The sequence below is a fragment of the Cavia porcellus genome, unplaced genomic scaffold (assembly GCF_034190915.1).
Source record: "Cavia porcellus strain 051 isolate PalLab524CR breed Dunkin Hartley unplaced genomic scaffold, mCavPor4.1 scaffold_7, whole genome shotgun sequence".
Classification (NCBI taxonomy): domain Eukaryota; kingdom Metazoa; phylum Chordata; class Mammalia; order Rodentia; family Caviidae; genus Cavia; species Cavia porcellus.
In genome coordinates, this window is record NW_026947490.1 from 15,552,353 (window position 1) to 15,574,376 (window position 22,024).

At 38.1% G+C, this 22,024-nt stretch overlaps 1 protein-coding gene across 14 annotated transcripts in view; it reads right to left on the reverse strand.

Moving 5' to 3' along the window:
• Nucleotides 1–4,246: 4,246 nt before the first annotated feature.
• Znf382 (zinc finger protein 382) overlaps nucleotides 4,247–22,024 on the reverse strand; it is a 124,546-nt gene continuing 106,768 nt past the window's right edge. For 13 of the 14 annotated variants that reach the window (XM_063252117.1, XM_063252119.1, XM_063252125.1 and 10 more), the window contains one exon: nucleotides 4,247–10,335. In XM_063252117.1, the coding sequence (XP_063108187.1) occupies nucleotides 8,915–10,335 (1,421 nt within the window). In that variant the 3' untranslated portion in view covers nucleotides 4,247–8,914. The remainder of the gene's footprint in view (nucleotides 10,336–22,024) is intronic. The other variant, XM_063252120.1, reaches the window with a different exon arrangement.

Below are 22,024 nucleotides of genomic sequence, written 5' to 3' on the forward strand. Positions count from 1 at the left end.
GGGGATCGAATTCATGATCTCGTGCTTGCTGGGCAGGCACTTATATTGCTGAGCTAAAGTCCAGCCCCTCCATTTTTATACTATATCATAATGTAATGTTTTTTATTTCCTATTCCTCCATTTTGTGCTATTTTTATAATAAATATTGCATCTGTATATGTTAGAAAAGTTCATTAGTTATTCTTATTAATGCATTTGTGTAAAGTGTTATATTAACCTTATTTACCATTTTCCTTTTTATTTATTCCTATAGATTTAAATTAATATCTGGTGTTATTTTTTACTCTAATACAACTTTACTCTCACCTCTATTTTGTTATTGCCTAATTGAGTACATTTCTATAGGTTATAAGCTTAACAACAGTTATATGTATATAGTTTTATTTACCATTTTCCTTTTTATTTATTCCTATAGATTTAAATTAATATCTGGTGTTATTTTTTACTCTAATACAACTTTACTCTCACCTCTATTTTGTTATTGCCTAATTTAGTACATTTCTATAGGTTATAAGCTTAACAACAGTTATATGTATATAGTTGTACACATATTATTTCATACATGTGCTTTTAATTTTTTTTGCAAGTCGTTTTTTTTATTTTTTATTTTTTTGGTACCAAGGATCGAATTCATTGACTGTGTGCTTGCAAGGCAGGCGCTTATGCCATGAGCTAAATCCCCAGCCCTTACAAGTGCTTTTAAACCAGAAATCTAGAATATCTTATGGTGAGCATTCCCATGAGATACAAATATTTTCACGTTTTTGCCCAGACAGATCTATCCACATATTCCTGAGACATCCTTTCACAGATTTTACAATTATTCCCTCTAATCTCTGATCACCCAGCCAAACCTTTAGGCACAGCTTAATGGTTGACCTCGAGCCTTTTCTCCTTCCATGCAAAACAATTATATTTAGATGGGTGTGATGGTGCGCACCTGTGATTGCAGCACTCAGGAGGATGAGGCAGGAGGATATCAGAGGACTACATAGTAAGTTCGAGGCCAGCCTGGGATACATAGAACTTATCTCCAATCAGTCAATCAATTATGCTCCATGAAGTTCTGTCCAGTGGGTTGATTTCACTTCACCATTGTCCTTCAGGGATATCCAGAAAGGATAGTTGTATTTGAGTGATGCTTGCATTTTGTGCAGCAATATCTGTAAATCAGACTCATGTTTTTTCTTTTCCTAAGTTAGTTAACCTTCCCATGAAATCACAGGTATAGGAGGGAGAATAATATAATAATATGAGTAGGGGTCATGTGTTTATTTAGTCCATTTTTCCCCCTGGAATTTGTGCTTTCAGGGCCTACTTGAGCCAGATCTCCAATATAATACTTCCACTTGATAACAGAGTGCTGCTGTTTGCACCCAATTTTATGGCCTTATTTATCAGACAATACTCACCTTATGAGTACTACTGTTCAAGTCTCATAATTCAACAGACCATGACTTAGTACTTAGTTTCCATTACAAAAGCAAGGCAAATTTTTGTTTGTTTTCCCTCAAAATGAGAGCATTGTGCAGAGAGTAGCAGGATTCACAGAGGCCTCCCAAAGGCTCTAAACAGCATTACTTCAGGCACATCCAATGGCGGAGCAGCTTGCCCAGCTATTGATGAGAACTCTTTTGATCCTGGCTTCACTCAAAACTTTATGAGCTATTGTCATGGTTTATGTTTGTGTCCCCCAGGACTCATGAGTTTGCATTGTTCATTTGTGATGGTTCATTGTATAGTGCTTGGATTGTGTCAGTGCTCCACCCACATGGGGTGGAGCCAGGATGTGATGTAATGGCAGGAAGAAGGTGTACCTTTCTCTTTGCTGGTTTGAGTTTGCTGCTGGCGGCCGCCATGAACTGCAGCCCAGCCATGCCTGCCTGTCTTGGAGACAACTGAGTGTGGACTGAAACCTCCAAAAACTAAGAAATAAACCTTTCCTTTCCCAACTTTGGGCTTCAGGTATTTTGTCTCAGCAACAAGTAAAAAGTAACAAGACAGCTATCCAGCACATTAAGGACATCATCTTGTAGTTCTCTTCCAGTTGTAGGAGGGGCCACATGCAACAATTTATGCTTTATTTATTTTATTTATTGTGGGACTCGGAATTGAACTCAGGACCTTACGCTTGCCAGGCAGGCGCTATATCCCTGGCTCTACACTTCATCTTAGGAAGAATATTATGACATTTACCACACCATAGAAATTTCACTGAGGTTGAAAGTCCAGAATTTTTGCAAGACTTATTTCCCACCTCTGACATACAAATATCTTACCAGGGTATTGGTACTTCTCTGCTCATCAGGTCCACTCAGCATATCCTCTGTAATTGGGTGATGCTTGCATTTTGCATTTTGATGGCCCAGCTTTGTATTCCATGGAAAGGAAAATTGAAAAAGGTTCCAGTGGACTAAACAATAAGACTTGAAATCTGATACATCTTTGTGTTGGTTAGTTTTATGTGCTAGCTTCGCTAGTCCACATTACCTATATTTTCTTAAATGTTATTCTAGATTTCTCTTAGATAATATTAAGTCAGTAGGCTCTGAGTAAAGCTAATTACCCTCCATAATGTAAGTGGGCCTAATCCAATTAGTTGAAGGTCTTAAAAGACAGACTTCCCTCAAAAAGAAGATTCTGTTATCAAATTACCTCTAGGCTTGAACTATAGTATTAACTCTTCCCTCCTGTTGGACTCCCCTGAAGATACTGGACTTGCCAGTCTTGACAGCTGTATTAGCCAGTTCTTTATGATAATCTTTCTTTTTGAAAGTCCATATGAGTGGCTTACTAGCATTGTTTATGCACTTTAATCTCATCTACAAAGTATCTTCATAGCAATATCTAGATTACTGTTTGAATAACTTGGATCTATACTTTAGCCAAGCTGACATATAAAACTATCAAATAATAATAAAGGTACCTGATATAGACATAAGAGTAGACATGATGTGTCATTAACATCCTAAAGACAGCATCAATTCTAAAAGTGTCATGACATCCAACTATGTAAAATGACTTGGGTTGTTGTTATTAACCAGACTTAATCATCTGCCCTCTAATTCTGGCATTATAGCACATTTATAAATTGTAACAGTTGCAAAGACAGAGCATGTAGATGGCCTGTATATCATAGTAAGTCACTGACTTATGAATATTGGAATTGTGGACTTTCACAGATGGACTGTATAAGACTCACTTTGTTGGATTATGAACACATCCAATTTACAAATGTCCTCCTGGAATGGAACTTGTTTATAAGTCAGGTATTTACTGTACTGATAGTGCTGCCTCTGATGGTCCAATCTTTCAGCAAGGGAAAACAAAGCTGAAACTTCAGTGGTCCTACTTTTTGATAAGACCTATCAGTAGTGTGGTACAAGTCAGGTTGACCAAACTGGACCCCTTTTATCTTGCAAGAGCTTACAGTTTGTTCTCAGAAACAGACAACTATTCTGGGTATGTATCAGTCTATCCTTTCTATCCCAAAGTCCTCAACAATTACTACCATCTCAGTGCTTATAGAATGCCTGATACAAAGGCATGTTATTTCACGCGACATAGCATCTTGCTAGAAAATTCACCCTGCAGCAAAAATATGCAAGATTAGCCTATAAAAATGAACTTCTGCTTCATACACTACAACATTTGGATGTTCCCCTGGCAAAGCACCAGAAAGGGCTTCTGAAAGTACAGCCAATGTGTGAAGTCTCAAAGGGCATCTTCTGCCAGGACAGGGTACTATAATGTAGAATGTAGTATTCATGGACACCTTCATATAGGACTGTGTTATAAATAAGAATATTACTTAGAACCAAGAGGTAGGAGCAAACTGGCCCATTTAGCATCATTCCTAGTGTTTGCATGTGCATGGATGGGGATGGTAAATATGTTGGGCCAAGCATAGTTATTTGCATTGGAGAATGCCCTGCAAATACACAGCCCATGGTACATTATCCCCAGGTGTGCTCTCCAACAATCCTTCACCAAACATGAAACTTGCTACTCCAGGTGGGGGATGATCCTGTGGATGAAGTTTACAAACATAGGCCAAGGACAGTGTCTTTTCTGTCTTGCAGATGAGTTGACCCAAGAACAAGTAATTAAGAGGTCATGTGGGTAAGGCCAGTGGATGTGTGGATGTGTGTTTGGAGGCTACTGGTCATACAATTCGGAAGCAGTCTAAATCTTTAGTGGGGTACAATTACGAGGGCCCACTGATAATGAAATTAGAGAATAGAGCTAGACATTCAAAAATTTATTTTTAGAAAATTAACACAATAATTCACTTTCTCTGTATGTATGTTCTTAATATTTTTACACATGCATAGATTTTGGAATCTATGACCACAACCAAGATACAAAACAATTCCTCAATGAATTTCTCATGCATCTCCTTTGTACTGAGACCCTCCCCCAATGCCAAACATTTGGAAACCACTGATCAATTCTGTTTAATATTTTTGCTTTTCCCAGAGTGTCATCATATGGAATCATATAGTAATGTAACATTATTGCCTTTTTTCCTTGTAGCATAATGCATTTGAAGTTCATTCATGTTGTATATAACAGTAACTCATTTTTATTGCTAAACAGTACTCCATTGTGTGGACAGACCACACTGTATTTATTTACTCACTGAACACTTTACCTCAGTCCTTTCCAGTTTGGGGTTGTTACAGGTGATACTATTAACATGCATGTACAGTAAATCCCCAAATTATGTCTTTTTGTTTTTTGAGACAGGATCTCACTATGTAGTTCAGACTGGCCTTGAACTCACTATGTAGCCCAGGATGGCTTTGAGTTTATGGCAATCCTCACCTCAGTTTCTGGGTGCTGAGATTACAGGCATGTGCCACTGTATACCATTCCAGGAGAATATTCATAAATCATTAGTAATCTGACAGAGTCTTATACAAAATGCACCTGAGAAAGTTCACAACTCGAATGTTCATAAATTGGGGACTAACTGTACAGGTTCTTGGGTGAAAATAAATCTTCATTTTTCCAGGTTAAATACTTAAATATGACATCGCTGGGTCATAGGGGAAGTGTATGTTCAGCTTTTTAAGAGACTGACAAATTGTTTTCCAGATTTCCTTTACCATTTTGTATTTTGTTAGCAGTTTGAGAGTTACTCCATTCCTTATCAGCATTTGGTATTCTTAGAGTTCTGAATAGCCCAAGAGTATAAATAAGGAGTATCTCAAATGGTTGAACCTTCCAAGTGTATGGTGGATACCAGTATAGAGGCCCTTTTTCTCTTTTTGTGGTATTTGGATTTCAACTTGGGACCTTCACACTGAGCTACATTCCAAGCTCCCTACCCCTTGCCCCACTCATCCTTTTAAAATCTTGAGACAGTTTTGCTTTCAGTCTAAGCTCAAACTCATGAACCTCCTGCTTCAGCCTCTCAGAATGCTGTGGTTATATGTCTGTGCTACCACACCTGGCTGGGGGTCATGCTCTTAACTGCTGCATATTTCTTTTGAGCCAGGGCCTTGCAAGGCTGGCTCTGTTGCTGATCAGAAATTAAATGGAGAAATTTAAGCACTATCTGGCAAGGAATATTCATGTCTGAGATGCAGTGTGCACTGTTTAATACTGGAGACATAGGGAGCGAATATATATGATTTTTCATATATATCATCATAAGATGTACAAAATTGAGAAATTTTACTGTAGAATAAATGGTTGAACTTACAGTTGGATTGCAAAGCTCTAACAATCTCTGTGAAGCCTGGGTATCTGGATTTATCTCTGGCTGAGATGAGGAAGTGAGATATATGTGGTACAGTTTAAAATCTGATACTTCCCTAGAGGCATCTCCACCCCAGCCAGTTTGTTTACTGGTGGTTCTTAATGTACATAACCAATTAGATAATTTGGCTTGAGTGTAATCAGCAAAAAGAGAACTCTTGCAGAGAACTTCTGCCTTAAGCACTCACAAAGTCAACATTCATGGCCAGGGGTTTAGCTCAACGGCATAAGCACCTGCCTGGCAAGTGTGAGGACGTGAGTTCGATCCCCGCTACCCCCCCCCCAAAAAAAAGTCAACATTCATGTAGATTTTAGTGGTTCAATACAAGGATTGTAGTCTTTCAGGGAAGAGAGATGAGGAGCTTGCACCTGGATTATTCTCAGACATTCCCCTCCTCATTCTTTCTGTTTTTAATGAGTTACACCATTTGCTTTTAAATAAAAGCATAATATGAGTGTACTCTGTGGGATCTTACTTAGTCTTTGTAATTAATGGTTATCTTTCCATATGTCTTATGGTCCTGCAGATAGGTCTACAAAATATGAATTGGCAAAGTGATTCCTCTACCATTGTATATATTTGGAGTAGAGTTGAATTCTAAACTCATGTTTGCTCCGTAGAGATGCCAATACAATACAGCAATACATCAACTAGATGGAAAAAATCTTCATTTCATGTATTAATTCACAAAGTGAAAATTCCTAAAAATAAAAAAATAATAAAAGATCTCAATTTTTTTTTTTTTTGAGATGGGGTCTTGCTATGCAGTTCAGGCTGGCCTCGAGCTCACTTTGTAACCCAGGCAGGTCTCAAACTCACAACAATCCTCCCACCTCAGCCTCGAGTGTTGGGATTACACAGGCGTGAGCCACCACGCCTGGCAAAAGATCTCAATTTCAAAAAAAAATTTGAAGCAGGATTCTAGAATATAATCAAATGATGTTTCATGCCAAATTAAACTACTGAACCAAAAATTCATGGGAGAAGCATATTACATGTAAACAGCTAATATAAAACAAAAATTAACCAGACTTTATGAAAACATTTCAGAAGATGGTGGTACTTCACTGGATTTCATATCTTGACTTCCTTTTGCCTCTTAGTTCATGGGATTTTGCTAGAAATGTCTCTGCACAGAATCCTTTTGTTTGTTTTTGGTGGTTGGGGATTGAATCCAGGGCCTTCACACTGAGTTACCGCCTCATTCACCGTTTTTTTTTTTTTTTTTTTTTAAGACTAAGTGCTTAGGTTGTCCAGTTTGGGCTTGAATTTTATGATCCTTTGCCTCTGTTTGAAGACAGACTTACTTTCTTCTATATTATTTATAGCAGGTCTTTGGGAGCTATTTTAATTTTTACAAATTTGTAAAATATGCATTTACTTAGACAGGTAAACTAATCAAGTCCTTTTAATCAAATTTAATAAGAATGTAATCATTCTTTATTTTTGGTATAAATTCTTTTTTTTTTTTTTTGGTGCCAGGGATCAAACTTATGACTTCATGCTTGCCAAGCAGGCATGTATGCCACTGAGCTAAATCCTTAGCCCTCGTATAAATTCTTTGAAATTTTATAAGGAATGAGATATGATTCTCCTACTCACTTGAAGGGTTCCTATCCAAGGTGAATTCCTTAGTTTCACGTAAGAGTTGTATAAGCTTTTCCATATCCAACATTTCTATATAACCACTAAGACAAAGGCCATCAATAAAGGTCACATTCCTTCTATTCTCCAACTTCAGGACTTTCATAGGCGTTTTCTCCAGCTGGCATTCTCTTGATGTTAACCAAGGAAAATAGTGAATGCTTGCCTTTCTCTAGTATAACTTTTTGTTTAATTTAATAACAAGGCATTAATGGTGGCAAAAGGAAACCACATATTTTATATTAGTCTGCTACGTTAATCACTTACCAGTCCAATTATTTAAATATAAGATGACCAAAAGTTGCATATTTTTTTCATTAACTTTTTTTTTCTTGGTACCAGGAATTGAACTCACAGCCTTGCATTTGCCAGGCAGGCACTTGTGCCATTAGCTAAATTTCTGGCCCTTTCCCATTAATTTTTATAAGTTACTAAAACAAGAAATTTAAAAATGACAACCTTATCAAATTTATTCAATTCAATAATTGACTGGTTGAAATGATATATGCCCAAGAGACACTTGAGATAGCACTGCCCAAGAGATCTTGAAAGTAAACTGTTAAGTGGTTAGATTTGGGCTATGGTTAAAAGCCTTTCTATGTGCATTGTATTCACATTCCCAGCTTGCCTAATAACATTGATAAAGTTTTCCTTTAGCGTAAATTCTGTGGTTTGAAACCCCATAATATTGGATAGTCATTTCCTTCCAGAGTAAATTTTACTGTGTGAAAGTCCTGAGTTATTTGGCAGTATCTACTAAAGATGACTGAACATACATGTGCCCTAAGACCCAGGAATTCTAAGTATATACACAAAAGCAAAAGACAAATCTGTTCTCAGAAGCATTATTTATTATGACCCTAGGCTGTAAACAATGTAAAAGTCCATCAATAACAGAATGGATAAACTATGATACATTGATATAATAGATTTCTATACAGAATAAAAATAAAAGAGCTTCTGCCACATGCATTGATCAACAGACATAGAGACACATTGGATATTAGAGGCTATGTTATATATAAAGGTTTTTAATATGCAAAACTAATTTATAGTGTTAGAAGTTAAAACTATGAGTAATTTTAAGGAGGTAACACAACTCCATATTTGCTGTGAGAAATACAAGTTCACTTCCTTTCTTTAAAGCACTTCTATTAACATATCATTGGGAGCACTGCCAGTCAGCCAATTGCTTATTACTGGTTCACAAAAAGATAAACACTGAAGTACAAATAAACAATTCTGAATTTTTTTTAGCAATTTAACAGAAAAAGTTTTAGTGTCCTGAATCTGATAAAAAAAATTCAGAATTTCCTTCCAAGATTCTCATTATTTAATTTATCCAAGAATTATGCATGTGTATATGTGTGTGCATGTTTCACACAGAAAAAGAGTAAATATATAATATAGTATCTTAAACCATTGAATATTATTATATTTGCAAGCAACACCAGGTATAGGGTTTATTATGACTTTAAAAATTTTACAAAAAAGTTACATCACTTACAGAATCCTCATGGTTTCTACCTTGTGAGTTTTCTGGTGAACAATGAGGTTTGACTTACAACTGAAGAACTTCCCACATTCTTTACATTCATATGGTTTCTCTCCTGTGTGAGTTTTCTGATGACGGATGAGATTTGATTTCCTACTAAAAGCTTTTCCACACTGAGCACATCCATTGGATTTTTCTCCTGTATGTATTCTGTGATGAACAGTAAGGATTGCCTTCTGGCGGAAGGACTTCCCACAATCATTACAAATATAGGGTTTTTCCCCTGTGTGAATTCTCTGATGGAGAGTAAGGGTTGTCTTTTGGCAGAAGGACTTCCCACACTCATTACAAATGTAGGGTTTCTCTCCTGTGTGAGTTCTCTGATGTACAGTGAGGGTTGTCTTCTGGATAAATGCCTTCCCGCACTCATTACACTGATACGGTTTTTCGCCTGTGTGAGTTCTTTGATGATCGATGAGGTATGACTTCTTTCTAAAGGCACTTCCACACTGAGTACATTCATAGGCCTTTTCTCCTGTATGTGTTTTGTAATGTCTAGTGAGGGTTGCCTTCTGGCGGAAGGACTTTCCACAGTCAAGACAAAGATACGGTTTCCCCTCAATATGTGTTTTTTCATGAAGATTGAGGGCTGTCTTCTGACGGAAGGCTTTTCCACACTGATTGCAAACATAGGGTTTCTCGCCTGTGTGAATTCGCTGATGTTCGGTAAGATATGACTTCCTTCTGAAGCTGTTTCCACAATAAGGACACTGAAATGGCTTCTCTTCTGTTTGAGATCTCTGATGCATAATAAAAAAAGACTTTGTGCAAAGGAATTTCTCATATTTGCTGTATGCAGAGAGCTTTTTCTCCATAATATTATGGGAATGGATACCCAGATCATACTTTTCCATGAAAGCAATTCCATCTGTATTGTATTCAAATGTTCCTTCTCTTTTGTGAGGTCTACTATGTGAAAGTAACATTCCTCTCATAAGGAAGGATTTATCATATTCATTATATTCAAATGGTTGCTCTGAAATTTGAAATTTTTGCTGCTGATTAAGCTCTTGTTTACCATTGAGATCTCTTTCTGTTTGTTTATGGAGATTTACTGCAGGATGAATTTTTCCATGTCTAGTATTGAGGATTAGTTTTTCCCACCCATCACTCTCACCAAACTTTTCTTTTACAGGGTTTATATTTCTAATAACTAATTTGGAAATATTTTTCAAAACTTTTGCATTGAATTTATGTTCATAGAATGTTGCTTTTGAAATAATATGGTTCTTTACTAAAGTATGGGTTTCTCCATAAATGTTACTTCTCTCCTTAAGTGCTTTTTTGTGATTGATAAATACAGCTGATCTAGAATGCGTGTCTTGGTATCCTCTGAACTTCACTAAAACATCTTCGGCCTTTCCATCTTCTAGAAAAGAATACAATTAACAACACTGTAGGTCTTCATATAAGTGAAGAGAAAATGTATAAGGCATGAACAAAAAGCACTTATATCATTGGCATGCTGTAACTATAGTTGTATGGAGAAGGTATAATAAACCCAGGGAGAAGTAAAGAGCAAACAAAAAATGGTGAAAGTTTTTGTGGGAATGAGAAGACTGAGAAATAATGAAGTGACTAGCCAGGGCACTAAACAAAAAACAATGTGACAAGGAAAATTATTTAGGAAGAGATGAAATCTCATTTATCCCCTCATGCCTTATTAAGTGACATAAGATGTTTCCACTCATTTTTCTTCAGCTCCATTAAGCTTCCTTTACCAAATGCACTTTCTCAAATCCATTTCCTAGTGGTCTAGAATCTAGAACTATCTGTCCATATAACTGTAATTTACTTCCTGTTGAAAGTAGAGAATCAGAAAAAAATACTCTAGGTGTTAAGTATTTTGTCCTAAGAACAAGAAAATGATTAAGAGAGTCCTTTTAGCAAATTGTCAAACCTAAGGGTTGTGGTAGTCCTTTACAGCTGGTGTCAGAAGGCAGGGTGTCTTTATGTGGACTTACTGCATTGTTGAACTTTGTATTTGGCAAACTAAGAATCTACACAAAAAATATGTAATATCTGCTATATAATGAGAGGTCCAGTTTTATGGAATAAAAGCCTTTTTTTTTTTCAATGCTTGTAGGGAGTGGTGCAACCACGCCACTACTGTCTCCCCGCCTCTCCCACCTACGGGCACATAATGCGCCTACCTACATTAATCATAATCCTCTCCTACTTACGTCACCTACACTGATGTGACGATGACCCATCAGAGATCGCCCCATAGCCTCTTCCTGTCCCACCGGCCCGCCCCTGCCCTATAAAAGCAGCAACCACTTTATCAATAAATGAGGCTTGATCAGATTCTCTCGACTTGTCTCCGTCTCTCTCTGTCTCCGGCCCTGTCTGTGTTATTCCCCGTTCCTTCTCCAGGAAACTGCCTCGCGGATCCGGATTGACCCGCAGGCTGGGTCAAGTGGCGCCCGTCCTGGGGCTCCTGGCAAGAAGGGCTCAATGAGGGAGCCGTCCTGAGACACACGCATAAAAGTGAAACTAAAAGTTTTGTGACCAACGCTACGCGGGAGCCTGCCGCGCCACTAGAGTCATGGTAAGTAGACAGCGATCCTTTTCCCTTTTCTCTGGCATGGGTCAGGCATTAGATGACCATAATGCTTTGTATCAAGTTTAAGTAAAGCTTTAAAGACAAGAGGGACAATAAAATATTGGCAAATAGGATCCAGCAAATCATCAAGAAGATTATACACCATGACCAGGTGGGATTCATCCCAGGAATGCAAGGATGGTTCAACATACTCAAATCAATAAATGTAATCCACCATATCAATAAAGCCAAAAATAAGAATCACATGATCATCTCTATAGATGCAGAAAAAGCCTTCGATAAGGTCCAACACTTATTCATGATAAGAACTTTACAGAAAATTGGAATAAATGGTCTTTACCTCAATATAATAAAGGCCATTTATGACAAACCAACAGCCAACATCATACTAAATGGCCAAAAATTGAAAGCCTTTACTTTAAAATCGGGTACAAGACAAGGATGTCCTTTATCACCACTCCTATTTAATATAGTACTGGAAGTACTAGCCAGAGCAATTAGGCAAGAAAGAGAAATAAAAGGGGTAAAGATAGGAAAAGAAGAAGTTAAATTATCATTGTTTGCAGATGACATGATACTCTACATAGAAGACCCCCTAAACTCCATTGAAATACTCTTAGATACAATAAATAAATTCAGTAATGTGGCTGGATACAAAATCAATACTCAGAAATCAATAGCATTCCTATACACGAACAACAAAATTACAGAGAGGGAAATAAGAGAAACTGGACTATTCACATTAGCAAGCAAAAAAATGAAATATTTAGGAATTACTCTTACGAAAGAAGTGAAAGACTTATACAGTGAAAATTATAATACACTGAAAAAGGAAATTGAAGATGATCTCAGAAAATGGAAAGACATCCCTTGCTCATGGATAGGAAGAACAAACATTGTGAAAATGGCCATTCTCCCAAAACTGTTATACAGATTCAATGCAATCCCAATAGAAATACCATCAACATACCTTATAGATCTAGAGAAATCACTCCTAAATTTCATCTGGAACCAGAAGAGACCTAGAATCGCAAAGGCAATTCTAAGCAGCAAAGACAAAGCAGGAGGCATCACAATCCCTGACTTGAAGTTATACTACAAAGCAACAGTAGTAAAATCAACATGGTATTGGAATCAAAACAGAGCTGAAGATCAGTGGAATAGATTAGAAGATACAACCACAACTACGAACACACTCAACCACCTTATTTTTGATAAAGGAGCCAAGCAGGTTCACTGGAAGAACGACAGTCTCTTTAATAAATGGTGCTGGAAAAACTGGCTCTCCATTTGCCGAAAACTAAAGCTAGACCCATGTCTATCACCATGTACTAAATTAAAATGTAAATGGGTCAAAGATCTGAATATTAAAACAGAAACACTAAATCTATTGGAAGACAAAATAGGTAGAAACCTTGGAGACATAGGAGTAGGTAAAGAATTCATGAACAGGACTCAAACCGCACGGGAAATACTTCCCAGAATCAATAACTGGGACCACTTCTTATTAAAAAGTTTCTGCATGTCAAAAGAAATCTCCAGCATAGTGAAAAGAAAACCCACAAACTGGGAAAAGATTTTAGTGAACTCTCTCTCAGACAAGGGCCTCTTGTCTAAAACATATAAAGAATTAAAGAAACTCAGACCTCCGAAATTCAAAGATCCAATCCAAAAATGGGCATCTGAGATGAATATGCAATTCTCAGATGAAGAAATGCAAATGGCAAATAAATACATGAAAAAATGCTCATCATCATTGGTCATTAGAGAAATGCAAATTAAAACCACACTGAGATACCATCTCACTCCTGAAAGAATGGCCAGGATCAAGAAAACCAACAACAAATGCTGGAGAGGCTGTGGGGAAAAAGGAACTCTCCTGCACTGCTGGTGGGAGTGTAGACTGGTACAGCCTTTGTGGAGATCTGTCTGGAGATTTCTCAAAAAGTTGGGACTGGAAATCCCATTTATTCCAGCTATTCCACTTCTAGGCATATTCCCAGAAGAACTGAAAGCATCATACCACAGTGATATATGTGCACCTATGTTTATAGCAGCACAATTTGTAATCGCCAGATCTTGGAAACAACCCAAGTGCCCATTAACTGAGGAATGGATAAAAAAGTTGTGGTATTTCTATACAATGGAGTATTATTCAGCTATAAAGAAGGATCACATTGAGATATTTATCAATAAATGGGCACAGCTTGAGACCATACTCATAAGTGAAATAAATCAATCTCGCATGTGTGAATACCGAATAGTTTCCCTAATGTAAGTAATGATTCAAATATATAAAAATATGTGGTAATCATGATTCCCCATTAGGTGGCCTTGAAGCCTTATAAAGTTTTCACTCATTAATTAGAAAGGCTTTATTCTGGGCTTCTTGATATGAAAATATTTGAAGCTAGAGTATATGAAGTTTTACCCAAATATTTCAAGGAAAAAGACACTATGGTAACTACTATTAAGTCAGGTTATAAGATGGTGAAGTACTAGGTTATTGAAACAGTCATGCTGTGACCTCTATTGTTATATTGTTATGTCCTGTTTTATCTCAATCTCCCCCTTATTGTTTCAAAAAAAAATTTAGTCATTTCTTATGTTTGTCTTAATTAAAGAAAAAATTCAAAAAAAATTAGGATATATAAATAGTAACTCTTTTCGATTTCCTATTAACTTGTTTTGAAGTCCTGTAGTACTCCCACGATCTTGTTTTGACTGATTAGACTCTGTTCCATTCTATATGATAGTATCAAGTTTGAAGACATAGGCAACTACTTTGAAGACAATAAGATTCACTAAGATACCCATTCTGGTTTGACTATTGTCTTCTTTGGAAGTCCTGTAATGTTTACAACGCCTAAGTTTTATTGGTCTTGTTCTCTACTGTTTTGTCCAACTTTATAATATCTAATAAGATAGACAATTCTTTTTAAGGAAACAAGGGACAACGTTGATAACCATTGTTGATAAACTTGTACTCTGTTCTACACCATGTGCTACGTCTATCCTTGGTATTGACTGACAGCTTTGTTTTGCCATATTTGACTGTATTCTTCCCCCCCCCCCCAAAGAAAGTAATAAGCACTAAGGAGTAATAAAATCCAAGATGTGTAAATTTTGTTGTAAAAAAGAGAGGGAAAAAAAAAAAAAAGAAAAGGAGCTCTAACGGATATAACAGCAAGTGTGTTTGGGGGTGTTAAATAGCTGATTTTATCAATGTTTTTGGAACATTGAACACAGCTGTTTGTAGTCTCCATGTTTGAATGTCCACCTTGTGTTCTTTGATACTGTGATTTGAGGAACTATTTTCAAGAAAATAGTGTGTAATCTACTAGCAGGTAATTTCTTACTGTTATGGTTTTTTGTTTTGTTTTGTTTTGTTTTGTAGTTCTGTATTGCGTGTACCCTTACGCCGCTTTGGTTTGTTTTGTGTTTTTCTCTTTTTCCTCTTAAATAAAAAAAAAAAAAATAAAGACAAGAGGGAGAAAGCTAAAGAAAAAGATTCATTGCAGTATTTTCAATTTATTCATAAGGTTTGCCCTTGGTTTCCTTTAGAGGGCTTTATTGATGTAAAAAGATGGGAAAGAGTAGGAGATGCATTAAAGGATTACTATCGGGTCTTTGGCCCTGAAAAGGTCCCAGTTACAGCCTTTGCCTACTGGAACCTAATCTCGGAGCTACTTACACAGCGCTGCCAAGACCCTCAAATTGATAAAACAATCACCCAAGGTGAAGCCGCTTTATGTGCTTCCACTTCGCCAACATCGCTGCCTTCAGGAGACGAATCTTGCCCCTCCTATGAGTCAAATGATATGTTAAAAAAGCCGCAAGATAGCGGCCTGCCACCATCTGAGCCCATACCACCTGAGGCCCACCACAACTCTTTATATCCCAACCTTGCTCCTTTACAAGAGGTTGATTGGAAACAAATTAGCAGAAGAAGTTAGCCGACATCACTCAGACCCTATCATAGCCCCCGTTTCCATAAAACCACCCCCTCGCTACCATAAGACACCCAAATTGTCCGGCCCCTCTACCGCACTCCTCGACTTAGAGTCAGAGATCCATGACTTGCAACAACAGGTCCAATTAGAACAAGAAAAACAAAAACTCATCCTGCAACTCCAAAGTTTATGAATGAGCAATTTAGACGCCACCCCTAAGATGGTGCCAGCTTCTAAAATGGCGCTTGCCTCACTTCTGCCACAACAGGGTAGGCCCCTCCCTGAAATGGCATTTCCGGTGACAGAAACAAATTGTACCTCCCCAAGATGGCGCCGCACAGCTGCAAGACAGCGTGGGCGCTGCACTGCTAGCTCCACAAGTCATTGGGACCCATATGCCATTCACAGTGGCAGCTCTAAAAGAATAAAGACAGTGGTTGCCTAAATGGCCCTACAGCTGCTTTCAGTCTTGTTGTTTTAGATTCTATGACCCAAGGTTGGATCATTCCAAATGAATGGAGGGATTTAGTCAAAGCTACTCTCTCCAGGGGCAATTATTTACTCTGGAAGTCTGAATTTATGAAACAGTGTGAAAATATTGCTAGAGATAATGCCACTAGACAAAACCCCTGGACCCTTCCATGTTAACGGGAACTGGGGATTTTAACACCAAAGAGACCCAAATGAGATATGATCCTGGCCTCTTGGCACAGGTTAACACGGCCGCTACGAGGGTTTGGAGAAAACTTTCCTCCAGGGGTGATGTAACCTCCCTCACCCAAATTAGACAAAAACCAGAAGAGCCATTTTCTGATTTCGTCAGCAGGTGGCTGAACGCCTTTTTGGCAGCACAAAAACTGATACGGCCCTAATTAAGCAATTAACCTATGAAAAGGCAACATCAGCTTGCCAAGCCACAATCCGGCCTCATAAAAAAAAAAAAGAGGGTCTATCTGGTTACATACGCCTATGCGCCGACAGAAGCCCCGCCTACCACCAGGGTCTAGCTATGGCCGCCGCAGTCAAACAAGTCTTTCTTGCACAAAAAAATAATGGTACATGCTTTAAATGTGACCAATTGGGACAGTTTGTCTGGGACTGCCCTCTAAACAACAGCAGGGCCGCCACTTGGTCAATTGTGGTAAGCTAGCTCACCTAACACTCACTCAGTATTCCCAAGGGCTCTGGTAATGTCATCCTGAGCCCCAGGTAGTGCCAATTGACCCACAAGGCCAAGGCATTGTTGGACGTGCACATCATTCTCTCAAACTCACTATTGATAAAGTCAAAGGGGGATTATGGTACCCTATCCAAGGATCCCCCAAAAATATTCTATCTCATGCCTTATTCATCCTTAATTTTTTAAATTTGGATGCTTCTGGACAGTCAGCAGCCATGCATTTTTGCCATACTGCAACACAAAAGCAATTTGCTTCTGTACTATGGAGAGATCCCCTGACTAACTCATGGCATGATCCTGACCCCGTTCTCATATGGGGATGTGGTTCAGTGTGTATATATTCCCACCAAGACAAAGAGGCTAGATGGCTCCCCAAACGCCTCGTTAGGCAAATTAATGAGCCAAATAATAATAACCCCCAAAAGGCCCAGGAGTAAACACATACCCTGAGGCAAGTTCTTGTGCTTCCTTACAGAAAATGCCAAACCGATGGATTACGTGGTGCCTTCTTGAGATCCTCCTTGAACCACCCTTGACCAATGGTGGATTTGGACCTCCCATCACAAATGGCCTCTAACCCCTTCTCCACGCTCTGGGGAGCACTCTTCCCCTACCTAGCGTCCCTCTTGGGGCCCCTAGCTGCCTTGTTGCTTCTCTCCTCTGTGGGTCCTTGTATTTTTCAGAGGATTATGGCGCTCATTAATAATTGGATAGACGTGTTTTATGACAAAGCCTATTGAGGTACACTATCACCAGCTGGAGATGGCAAATTAACAAACCTACCAGGAATGAATTCCCACAAATGGCCCATATGACGATGTGGCCTAATTGCCCTGAGACAATGGACAGGCAGCCAGAGACAGGCAACTAGGACATACATGCCACAACACCGGCCACCTAAGACAGGCACAGGACCAACTGCTGTCCTGCAAGCCCATGACGGGTAAGGCCCAGTTGGGTTCATGCAATGAGGTCCTTGACCTAAGACAGGAGCTGTCCGCGCAGGGCCTGCCATACTCCTGATTTAAAAAAATATATATATATAGAAAGGGAGGAGATGTAGGGAGGGGTGTGACCGCCCCACTGCTGTCTCCCCGCTTCTCCCTCCTATGGGCATATAAGGTGCCTGCCTACATTAACCGTAATTCTCTCCTACTTACGTCACATACACAGACGTGATGATGACCCATCAGAGATCACCCCATAGCCTCTTCCTGTCCCACCGGCCTGCCCCTGCCCTATAAAACAGTGACCACTTTATCAATAAATGAGGCTTGATCGGATTCTCTCGACTTGTCTCTGTCTCTCTGTCTCCAGCCCTGTCTGTGTTAATTCCCATTCCTTCTCCAGGAAACTGCCCTGCGGATCCAGATTTGACCCGCGGGCCGTGTCAAGTGCTGAGGTCTAATCTTAGGGACGTACTCAAGCTAGATAAGTATTCTACCACTGAACTACTTTCCTGGCCCACATGGAGTATATATTAGAAGACTTAAACAAATAGAATTCTCAAATAGAAATACATTTGGAATGACTCAACAAGGTATTATTCTGTCAGCTCTTAAAAAGGAAGAATTTACATTTCATATAAGTGATATTTTTAGCATGTTGACAATCTAAACTGAAAGAAATCAGTAAGAGAATCGCAGCAATCTGAAGAGAAATTATAACAGTTCACATCTGAAATAATATGGCTCTCATTTTGGAACAGTGGCAAATGAGAATATAGCACATGTATTAGTGAGAAAATAAAATTCACATTGTGGAGAGATCATTAAAGTATCATATAAATGATGGGATAGATGTGATACTATGGAGGCTGGTTATGGGAATAAAACAATATAGGGGCAAATGAAGATAAATAGGATTATAGGAATAAAAGAATAAATAAGAAAATAAAGAGTAAAGATAACTATTATTTCAAATATACTGATAACCAAAAGATGAGACAACTGATACTTATATTCCTGTAAACAGATTAAAATATGCCCACCATTGGAAGAAATGGGTTGAAATGTCTGCCTAAAAGCTGTTGGCATACAGTTAGGAAATTACAATTTGAGAATGGATCAGATTCTTATAGCTTGCAGTACTTTTATAAAGACAAAAATTGAGGTGACAAAATCCAGCTCTGAACCACCACATGGATGTACCATGGTGGTTCAGAGCCACACAGCAGTATAGTGAGCTGTATGAATTATGGCCCTGTCATCAACATGTCAACCTCCTTCAGAATACCTTCCCTCACTTTAATTGCACTAATTCCAAGGTTTTTGCTACTTTCTAAAGTCCTCAAAATCTTCTTTCTTGTCTTTATGAGGTATGATAAAAAAAAATATGCTGCATTCTCCTATTGAATGCCATCCAATGGAAATGTAGGCTTGTATAAAAGTATTAAGTATGTTCATCTACCTGCTTCCCTGAATATGGCAGAGACTTCTGACTCTTCCCCAAAGTTAAAATGACCACGAATTGTTTCTGTCACAGAACAATATATCCAACACCCACAATGTAGAAAAGGAGAGGTTTACTTGGGCTCATGACTTTTGAAAAGTTGTGGCCCATAGTCAGCCTGCTCCAACACAGAAAATGGTATCGAGAGAGATGGGGCTATAGTAGAAAAAAGCTGCTCAACTCCTGTTAGCCAGGAAGCAGAGGAAAGAGAACCCAGGAAAGGAGATAAGCCCTTCCAGGTCACACCCCAAGGATCCAGCTCCTAATAGCTCATTTACCTATAAGCTGATCAGTGAATTAATCCACTGATGAGTATAATGCTTCCCATGATCCAATCACCTTTCCAAACCCCTACTCCTGAACAGATGAGCCTTTGGGGGATATTCTAGATCTAAACCATAACCAAATGTAGTGAGATAAATGTGTTGAAAGAGAGGGAGATCGTTTTGGTAATGTGTCTTGTTTTTTAGCAAAAAACTTAAAAAAATTAAACATCACCATATTTTTCAATCACACCTAGTATCTGTGGCATTGTTTGTATAGAATCTATAGTTAGGTAACATCTTTGTTATTTTTTTTGGTACCAGGGATTAACTCATGATCTTGCACTTGCCAGCCAGGCGCTTATACCACTGAGCTAATTCCCCAGCTCTGTTCTTTCCTTTTCTTTTGAGACAGTCCACTGTATAACCCAGGCTTATCCCAAATTCATGATCCTTATGCCTCAGCCATTTTTGGTACTAAAATTACTGTTATGCAGCCAAGCTTCCTCTTCAGTTTTTTTTTTTTTTTTTTTTGGCTGTTGTTTTGTTTTCTGAGGAAGGGTCTTGCTGACCTTGAACTCACAGTGATCTTCCTGCCTTAGCCTCCCAAAGCCTGGGACTACAGCTGTGCGTGGCTTCTCTTTAAATTTATTTTTTTCCCTTTTTGAGACAAGGTCTAACTGTGCAGTTCAGGTTGGCCCTTGGGCTCACTTTGTAGCCCTGGTTGGTCTTGAACTTGTAACAATCCTCCTGCCTCAGTCTCCCCAGTGCTGGGATTACAGGAATGTGCCACCATGCCTGGTTTCTCTTTAATTTTTGATATGGATAATTTGTGTCCTTTTTTTTCCCCTTGAGTAGTATATATATTGTTTGTAATTTTATTATTTCGATGAATCAGCTTTTGATTTCACTTGTATTCTCCATGGTTCTGTTAGGAATTTGATTCCTGCTTTTTCCTCTCTAACTTTAATTAATTACTTACTTAATTTGTAGTGCTGGGGATTGAACTCAGGGACTTGGCACTTAGCCACACCTCCTGCCATTTCTCATTTTATTTTGAGTCTTTCTAAAGTGTTAAACTGTTCAAGTCAGGCTCTAATTATTTACAATCCTCCTGCCTCAGTTTGGGATTATAGGTATGTGCCATCATTCCTAAATTCCTTTTACTTTTAGCTTAGTTTGCTTTTTCTAGCTACTTAGGATGATTTAGATTCTTGATTTAAGCTCTTATAAACTTTGGTATGTTGCACTTTAATTATCATTCAGCTCAAAATACCTTCCAATTCCTTAGGATTTCATCTTTATTTCTTATTTAGAAATGTGACTCATTTCCAAATATTTAGGAGGAATTTAGAGATATCATTATGCTTTGATCTAAATTAACTTTAGTCTTTAGACTATATTGTCATGAGTTTCTTTCTTTTAAATTTACTGATACTGTTTTATTCTTTAGAGTCTGTAATTGAGTGCTCCACAAAGGACAGCCTATAAAGCTGAATCAAGTACAACTGATTGGTGGTAGTTCATCTCATGCCTTGTTGAGCTCTATGATGTTCCTTCTCTTTGTTCTCTCAATTCCTGAAAGCAAGATGTTTACTCTCAAACCACAATCACATTGTTCCTTTATGGTAATTTTGCTATATGTGATTTCATGACTTCTCAGTAGGAGTAGTATTGCTCCCAATGTTCTAGTGAAAAAGAAAAAAAAATCTGGGTATTAAAATGGTATGTAGCCCTCCAGAGGGCAACAGAAATGAATAGATTATGGTATAAAAATTTTATGGTGTAGGTACTGAGAAGTTCTAAGAAGATATGAAGCTTTGTTAAGTGGCGTTGTAACTTGATGCTGTGTTCCTTCTACTCATGATAACAGCCCATGTTCTAAAGTTTACTGTCATATATATCTGCATAGTGTTCACATGTAACAGAATCTGAGAACTTTTTTTTGAGACAGTGTCTCATTAAATTGGTTAACTGCCTAGACTCAAATTTGTCATCCTCACAGGGTGCTGGGATTAATTACACCACATGCCACCACACTGAGTTCACTGAGTTCATTTTTAATGCCTTACTATTTACAACTTTCTAGACCTGCTTCTTTTTAACCCTCTTGCCTATATCCTAGCAAGTCAATAATAAAACTCATCCTCTCTCTGTGGTACCAGCAGGAATTTAAACTGAATGAATCCTAGCCCACATGTAGAATAGCCACCTGACCGATCCCTAACAACCCCTAACCACAATAAACACCAAAGTAAGATACTTTTCCTTACTCTTTCACAAGCTATTTTAGGACCAACACAGGAACTTATCCCTCTCTCCCACAGAAAGGCTCATTATTTTAGGCTTCAGTCCAGATATCTGAACCAAATTATACTGGAGGAAATTATAGGGGAAGGAGGTTAACTCCACTATCACAGGCAGCAACCATAACACAGCATAGTATTATATAATCTTTCTCCTTTTAAAGTTTAATATTTTCTTATCATGTAATGTGCATTTAAATACATATGGCACATAGTTGGGCCTTTTATTTTAAATATTGAGTCATCTTTAGATGTTTTATTTTGTTTTTATCTCAGGCTTTGTTATTTTGCTTTATGTTTATTTTGCTTTACATTGTCATCATTAAGGTTATTTATCAT